Here is a 9,217-nt window from a genome sequence, read left to right as displayed (position 1 = left end):
GATTAAATTCTCCCTAAATTCCTTTACCCAAATCTACCGTGATAAATCATATTCTCCCGCAATCCCCGGCTTCTCAATTGGCGGCCTCACCACCTCCAAATTATTCATCAAAGTACTACTTTTTTGCTAATTAACTTTCATTCATTCAAATTATTTAAACAATAATGCTTCACGTCTATATAAAAAATTTATCCAAGTCATTCAAGCACTTTTTTGTTAACGTACCTCCTCCATCTTCCAAATTAGATGAAATACACGTGTGTTCCCCTCTTCCTCCTATCAACGTAACAGATTTACATAAATCTCTTCTTCAATGTAAACATTCTTCTTCTTCTTCTCTTCTTCAATGTTAACGATTTGTATTGTAATTTTCGGATCTGCAATCTCTGTTGTTCGTCGTTCTTCTTTTTTTTTATTCTGTTCGTTGTTCTTCTCTGCTACTTGTCCTTCTTCTTCATATTCTTCTTGGTTTTCTTTTTCGATTTTGTTGATTTATCTTCTTCGTTTTCAGATTTCAATATTCTATCAAATCAATAAATGATTCAACTTCAAATCAATTGAATGAGAGCGTTTTAGATTATTCTTTTGAAACGAATTAAGCGAATGAGGTTTGGATTTTTTTTAATCGAATTGAATGGAATGCGATTGTTAAATTGAATTGAATTGAATGTATGCATGTGTTCTAAATTGAATTGAATTGAATTAATAATTTCTCAATTTTAGACACAGGTATTTTGAATTTATATAATGGATAATGTTTCGTTCATTTAGTACTATACAATTGTTTCATCATAATAACGTGTTCGGTTCATTCCACAGAAAGCTGTTTGAATTTGATTTTATATAATGGATAATGTTCCGTTCATTTAGTACTATACAATTGTTTCACCTTAATAACGTGTTCGGTTCATTATACAGAAAGTTGGTTGAATTTGATTTTATATAATGGATAATGTTCGATTCATTAGTACTATACAATTGTTTCACCATAATGACGTGTTCGGTTAATTATACAGAAATCTGTTTGAATTTGATTTTATATAATGGATAATATTCCATTCATTTAGTACTATACAATTGTTTCACCATAATGACGTGTTTGGTTCATTATGCAGAAAACTGTTTGAATTTGAATTTATATAAGAGATAATGTTCTATTTATTTAGTACTATACAATTGTTTCACCATAATAACATGTTCGGTTCATTCTGCAGACTAGGTATGTTGTGGATGAACAATTTGTTCCAAAGGTCAGGATGATTTTCAAGACACTAGAAGAAATAAAAAAATTCTACAAAAAGTATTCCAAAGAGTTCAGGAGCTTCTGAAACTGAATACTGATAGCAATATTTTTTTTAAATTATCTCTTTGCTATATTGATATATGCAATTTTTCGGTTAACCCTGTATATTAATTTCGGAACATTTATTTTTTTGGGGCTCTTAATGTTTGATAAATACCCTAATTTCATTTTCACTATCAACCTGGAACAAAACAGCAGTCAGATAGTTCCAACATATATATATATATATATCAGACCAACAGGGTAAGGACTAATCCATCTTGAATAAGATATATACATTAAGATTAAATTTCTAATAACATTTACATTAATATTTACATATATACAGATGAGTTTGGAAAACTCTAAATTAATATTTGTGATGACTAAATATTATTAATTATATTAATTACAAAATTATTAATTTGATTCTCATTTAACATATGTTAATTAATAATTTTGTGATGCAGATTTTGTTTGGGCCGAAATAAAAGAAATGTTACAAGCCCAAATCAAAACTAACAATCAACCTTGCTTAATGTTTCTTATATTATATGGCTGAATTGTTGTGATATTAATTGGGCCAGAATGAACTCCATTGCTCCAAAGCCCAACTATGATCTATGCTAAGTGATCCAATGCTTGATCCAAAAATCCATCAGGAAAGCAAATGTTATCATTTGCCTTGTGTTTTCCAACGGATTTTATTTCTCATTAAGGATTGATTTCAAATTTTAACTTGGTAGCATTGGAAACATAAATGAGAGAGAGAATATGAGTGACATGATTGATGTGTTTAATGCTACACACTACTCTAGCAAGGGAAGTAAAAGCAACTCATTTTAATTAACTTATTCAAACATACTTGATTGCTTTTCTTCACATTCTCTCTTCTCTCTCATCACTTTCCTTCTCTTCTTCGATTATTACCCAGAAAACCATGGAAGCAATACATAGCTACCGAGATGAAGGAAGAACACGCTACAAGACTATCATGATGATGGCAAGAAAACATAATAAAATAAAAGTATGATGTGGCTGAGATTTTAACCAAAAATGGTAAGATTGGGTGAGGTAATCTCGAGCTCTTCATACCTAAAAAGAAAGAAAAAGATTCGGCCAGCAAGGAGGAGATCCTTGGAGGCATTGCTTATCTCTGATTCTGCTCAACCACCACAGAAAGTAGCTAGAGTGGCGAAGTGATGGAAGAGGCAGAGATTGGAGCAGATGAAGTCATCATCATCATGAAGCATCAAGGGCCAGAAATCCATCTTGGAGAGCAAGCCAAGGATGGAGAGCTCGGATTGATGAAAAGTAATGACCAAGGAAGAACTAGAGGTATTTGCATGTTGGATTTTGCATGAATTACCTACTCTCTCTTTTTGGCCGAATCGGTTTTGTGTGAAGGAAAAGAAGTTAAACTTGGTTTTTGTTTCAACTGTGAAGGCTTCTCCTCTTCTATAAAAGGGGTGAACAGTCACGGTTTGATTTAAGGAGAAAGTGTGAGAGTGCAAGGCACAGAAGTCTCATAGCTACCTAAGCTTACAGATTTTTTTCTCCTTCAATGTATTCTGTTTTGTATTTTTCTATTTAATTTTGTCATGTCTTGAGTCTCATGGAAAAAGAAAAACAGTGAGATTTGTATGAAAAAGCCATAGATGTCCTTAGAGTTCCTTTGTTCATCTATGTTGTGTTTCATGATTCTGTGGGAATCTCCTTGTAAGTTGGGTTAGAACTTTACAGTTTGTAATCAGGTTGATTATAGTGAAATTCCATCATTGTTGTGATGGAGACTGGATGTAGGCTGCATTGCACTTAGCAGCTAAACCAGGATATATCTGAGTGTAATTTTCTCTCTCTACTACTCCATTTCTGTTTCTGCTGCACAGGAGCTAAAACCAAAAATTATCTCGTGCCAAGTGACGAGACAAAAATAAAAGTCTCGTGGCTAGGGACGAGACAAAAACAGAAAAGTCTCCTCAAAGACCAGAAAAGTGTAATCAAGCAAAAAAGGGGCTAAGATTCAAGCCCCTTCTCTTAGCCACTGAAACCATCATATACATTGTTTGTTTTTTTAAACAAGTTAAACAAAATAGTGTTAATTACAACCAGTCAAACAAAGTATATCCTATTTATTTACACAATAAGGGTTGGAGAGGACAGTAGATGTCTTTGGGAGTCTTATTTCTTCAAATGTCCGAATCACTTAGTTTCTGATTTTGTTTAATTTGTGCAACAGAATATTTGGACCATATTCGAGCCTGAAGCCAAAAATATTTGGTCAATACTTCACTCAATACACCGACAAGCACAATCATGCATATTTTAATCAAGTGAATCAAAATGACCAACCCAACTGAATCGAACACTATTCATGTGCTGAATAAAACATGATAAACATTCAATTATCAAGAAAAAATTTTCTACATGCAAAAGAACTCAACTGAACACATAACAATCAGGTGAATCAAATGACAAACACTAGTGAACTGAACAACAATCACCTGCTAAATAAAATGTGATAAATATTCAATCATCAAATAAATCATTTTTGCATGCAAAAGGACTCAACTAAACATATTAATAATCAAATAAATTAAAATAACCAACTCCACTGAACTGAATTTCATTGATGTTTCTGAATAAAACTTGATAAACATTCAATCAACAAGAAAACATTTCTGCATGCAAAAGAACTTAACTGAACGCACTATCAATCATGTGAATCAAATGACAAACACCTATGAACCGAACACCAATCATGTGGAATATAACGTGATAAACATTCAATCATCAAGTAAATTATTTTTGCATGCAATAGAACTCAACTGAACGCACTAACAATCAGGTGAATTAAATGACAAACACCAGTGAACCGAATACTAATCATGTGCTGAATAAAATGTGATAAACATTCAATCATCAAGTAAATCATTTCTGCCTGCAAAAGGATTCAACTAAATACACTACCAATCAAGTGAATGAAAATGAGTAACTCCACTGAACAGAAAAAAAAATAAGAATACATTTCCATTCCTGTGCCCTAGTTACACCAAAAAATGGAATCAGATTAAGTCAATCTACTAAACGAAGTAACTCAATTCAGTAAACCTAAAATGTAACTAAAAGAAATGTGAGATTGCAAGATTTTAAATGTAATTTCTTGTTTTCGTTCATTTTTTCTTCTTCCTTTTGAAATTTTCTCGCGATTCTTTTCCAATAGTGGTTTTCGCAGAGAACACGAGTGAAGTTTGAGAGAGATTCAAAGTTTTCAAGTAGCAGTTTCAATGTTGAAAAAGAAACATTATTTTATATTCAAGACATGAATGAATATGTTAACGTTTCGGTGCTCTGGGCGCGTATATACACACTCATTTAATGGTATTGGATTTTTTTTATATTTGACCAGCTTGGATGGATTTGGATGAAAAATTATATAGATGTGTAGCATGACTGTTATTTAAAATGATATCACATGTCTCGTCCTATTTTGAAAATTTTTTTAATTTTTAGCATTTTTTTTAAATTTAGGTTTTGTTAATATGTATTTGAAAAGACTCATTTTAATAATATTTTAAAAAAATTATTAAAAACATATTTTCTTTTACTTATTTAATATATTAAAAACTTAATTAAAATTTTTTATTATTATGTTTTTTAAAAATTAAATCCTTGTAATTTCTTTTGGTACGCAAATCTATTGATATTTATTATTGGCCAGCCATCTGCGTGCCCATCCATTTAACATGTGGATCACATTAACTTTACATACGTACACACATATGCATTTTCCGCATAACATTTAATACTACTTCTGCTGGGTTCATGGAATGAATGAAATTAGGGCAAACAGCCTCATATTCTATAAACAAAATTACAAAGTGCAAGCATACAGATATTCTGGTTGGAGCTTTTCCTTTATCGTTAGCTCAAAATAAAAAATCATTAACTCAAAGATTAGTCTAACTTTTCAATTATTCGTATAAAATACATATCAAAATACAAAATATATATTAAAAATGACAAACAAAATATATATTCATACACAAATAGACTATGACATTTGACATTGAAATTCGTTGATCGAATTAAAATTGTCTTTTTGTTATCATAACCTTCAAGCCATGCTTCATAAGAAGCACAATGGAATGAGTTGGGATAGTAGGATGATTTTCCACCACCTGTATACGATAATTGCGCAAAAGAGTAGATGCCACCATTTTCATTTGAAGAAAAGACAAGTCTTTACCCAAGCATGTCCTTGGACCTGCATTAAAACTAATAAACTTATAAGATGGAACGTGTATTGTTTCTCCTTTTTCAGATATCCATCTCTCTGGCTTGAACTCCAAGCAATCTTTTCCCCAAATCTCTTCAAACCTTCCCATTGCATAAGTAAACAACAAAATAATTGAATTTGGATTAACATAATGACCACTCGGAAGTGTGTCACGTTTCAATGATTGTTTACGTTCAATAGGAACAGGTGGAAATAGCCTCAAACCTTCACATAGAGCACCATGTAGGTAAACTAGCTTCTTCACATCCTCCATCCCTAAAATTTCGTGTTTTTCTCCAACACCAGCAGCAAAAACTTTTTCGATTTCTTCAAGAATTTTGGCCTCGACTAATGGGTGTGTAGCAACAAGCCAAAAGAACCATGTGAGAGCGGAAGTTATGGTATCTCTTCCAGCTACAAAAAGATTGAATGCAGCATCTCTTAGAAACTTATCATCATGGACCATTTTGCCCTTTTCTTCACCCATCATCATCATAGAACTAAGCAAGTCATCACCGTTACTTTTGTTGCATTCATTTAACTCTTGACGCTTAGTTGCAATGCATGAATATAGTAGTTGGTCAAAAACTTTGCATGCTTTTGTCATCTTCTTCTCCTCACCAATTTGAAGCCATTCTTGAAACTTCCAAACACTTCTTGGAACTATGTGTCTATAGAATATGCACTCCTCAATTTCGTCAAAAGCCTTCTCAACTTCCACCAATGGAAACTCAATTGAGAGACTCTTAGGATCATAACCCAAAACCATGATGCATGTTTCGTCGAAAGTTAATCGACTAAACACATCTTGAAGATCCAAAACCTCTCCATGCAACCATGCATGATCAAATATCGGAAGCAAGCTATTAAGAACCTTCTTTTGAATGGTATCTTCCACCATGGTCTCGAAACTCTTTCGCCGGAACAAGGAATGTTGCAAGGTCCTAATGTATTTCCATGTCTCGGAATCTGAAGCCACAATACCATCTCCGAAAGCTTGGAAGATCTCGCGAAACTGGGGACCCTTGACATAGTTGTCAAAGCTTTTGCTCATTATGTGATGAACATTCATGGGGTCACTAGTGATCATATAGTTCATTTTGGTGAACCATGGCCCCATGAATTCACCGGTGCCACCTTTTCGTCTCAAAACATTAGTTACAAAATCATGGATATGGCACAAGTTGCTAAGGACTTGTGGTAACATGCCAAGGATTGGCCAATCTATCAACAGAGGTGTTCTACAACATCTTCTACGATGAACAAGATATGAGAATAATAGGAGGATTGATATAATGAAAAACAATATGGCCATTTGAAAAGTTTAATTTGTGGATCGGATAGGGTTATGCAACTCTTTTTTATATTTGTCGTGTATGTTGATGAAATCTTGCCACGGCCCACGGGGATATATATAGATGGAAGATTGTATGTAAGTAGGAGATTCTTCGCATTTGTTTAATAGTAATATATTTTTTTTTGGATTTAATTATTTTATAATATAAATTATTAAAAATAAAAATGACAGAGGAAATAATTTATCTTATGAAAATATATTCGAGAAGTTCTAACAAATAAAGTTTTATTGGAAAGCTAAGCTGTTCAATCTTTATCATTGAAGATGGCATCAGGCTAAGCGGCTAAATGATTCATCTCCTTGCCATGGAACCTGATAATGACAATTTTCGTGCCTTGACTTTATCTTCCTCGATCATATCTACTATCTAACCAAACTTAATGCTATATATGGAGTATGGACAATGGTTGTGTATTTGATTTTTCGATTATTAAAATTTTAAAAAATATAAAAAAAATAAATAATTAATATTAACTATTTTTTTATTTTTGAAACATTTAGAATTTAGGATATAAAATTTAAAATGATAAACATCGTTTTTTGTCTTTAGTTATTATTTATTCAAAGAATATAGCGCTTCTCTAATCTCCATAATTAAAAAATTTTTAATCGGTCTTCAATTATTTAAATAATCGAAAAATCTCCTTGTACTTCAGGATCCTATAGTAATAATAAAGAGTGTGCTAAACTATGAGCCAGAGTAGAGACTGCAGCGGTTAAGAAGTTACAGCCTTTCAAATAGGAACTTGCCAATTCATGAGTATACTATGAAATTACAAAGATTGTACCTGTGAACCAACCCCCCAAAGCGAAATAGGCGCAAGAAAAGAGCAACAGATCAGACCAACCCACAAAAACGAAACGGTCCTCCGTTTGAAGACTGAATTAATTGGTTCAACTCAGTTAATCGAAAATCCATTGTTAGACTAGACTGATTCAAATCAAACTAAAAATCATTTGATACTAAACTAGTCCAAAACCGAAATAAAAATGGTAAAAAAATTATTTTGCTGACTAAATAGATACTATTTCTTAATGATTAACTAATTCAAAATAATAAATAAAAATATTTTTTTTAAAATTATAAATTTTATACATAAATATATTATTTTATTATATTTAGTTTAACTTAGTTAAATCTTGGTTGAACTTTTGAGCCATCAAATCTCTAATTTTATTGGTTTGATAAAAGATTCTGTTTTAAGAGCCTTAGCCTCCTGGTACTAATCAAAGCGGTTTTTAAAAGACAAAATACTCTTTTACAATTCGAAAATTTTTAATCGATCTCCAAATATTTAAATAATTGGTCTACATAGTTTTTAGTACTAGTCTAAACGGTTTGAGTTACTTCAAATAATTGGTCTACATAGTTCTTAGTACTAGTCTAAACGGTTTGAGTTACTTCGACTAATTACTTGAATAGCTAGATATTACTTAAAAAAATTTTAATTATAAAAAATATTTTGTCCTTAAAAAAAAATTAGAAATTGAGAAGAAAATACTTAATTTAAAATTTATAATTTAAATTTTAAAATAAAAACTTTTTTTATTCAAAAAAAATAATTTTCATTTTTTACCAAAATATAATTCTTCCCCTTATTAGCTTTGTCCGCCAAATTATCATAACTACTTGTAAGACCCATAACTTCACTTGTCCATTGTTAAGCAAGAAATAGGCATGTTAACTGGTAAGCATTTAAAATGGGGTCACATGTTACTGAATGTAAAATCAATGAATATTGTTGCGGGTAGATATCTTATTATAAGTGAAATTTTGTGAGTAAATGAAAAAAAACACGTGAAATATTTTTAGGATTATAAAAATACATACGACAAAAATAAAATTATATTCTAATATACATATTAAAGATTATTAACGAAGGACAAAATTAATTTGTCGCTAGAAGAATTTCATTTTATTTGTAAAAGATATTTTTAAATTTAATTAATTAATATTATTATTAATATTAATAAATAGTTATCAACTGTTTATATATTGTCAATTATAATAATGGTACATAGTACCATTTTACTAAAGGACACAATTTTTTAAAAATGGTGTATGTTTAAAATATTATATTTATTAGTTAAAAAAACACAACTCTTTAAAAATGGTGTATATTTAAAACATTATACTTATTGACAATAAAAAAATCACAATAATTTATGTACATGACAAATTATAATTACTATTTACATGCAATAGATATAAATAAAATCTTTGTTTACTATTTATACAGACTAATTAAGTGTATATTTTAATTATTATAAGATTTTTTTATTTAAAAGAGTTAAAAAA

At 30.7% G+C, this 9,217-nt stretch overlaps 2 protein-coding genes across 2 annotated transcripts in view; both read right to left on the bottom strand.

Annotated features, from left to right (window-relative positions):
- Nucleotides 1-108, bottom strand: part of LOC107489912 (alkane hydroxylase MAH1-like) — a 4,616-nt gene extending 4,508 nt beyond the window's left edge. Inside the window, 1 exon segment of the mRNA XM_052261783.1 lies at nt 38-108. Coding sequence (XP_052117743.1) covers nt 38-108 — 71 coding nt within the window.
- A 5,262-nt stretch (nt 109-5,370) lies between these two features.
- Nucleotides 5,371-6,876, bottom strand: LOC107489939 (alkane hydroxylase MAH1-like). Its single transcript, XM_052261782.1, has one exon. The coding sequence runs from the start codon at nt 6,874-6,876 to the stop codon at nt 5,371-5,373; it is 1,506 nt and encodes a 501-aa protein (XP_052117742.1).
- Between the last annotated feature and the right edge of the window lie 2,341 nt (nt 6,877-9,217).

This window comes from Arachis duranensis, chromosome 5, assembly GCF_000817695.3.
Source record: "Arachis duranensis cultivar V14167 chromosome 5, aradu.V14167.gnm2.J7QH, whole genome shotgun sequence".
Classification (NCBI taxonomy): Eukaryota; Viridiplantae; Streptophyta; class Magnoliopsida; order Fabales; family Fabaceae; genus Arachis; species Arachis duranensis.
This window is presented reverse-complemented; position numbering and strand designations above follow the sequence as displayed.

Coding starts and splice junctions, on each gene's coding strand:
- LOC107489939 (XM_052261782.1), bottom strand. CDS start 6,876: ATGGCCATATTGTTTTTCATTATATCAATCCTCCTATTATTCTCATAT.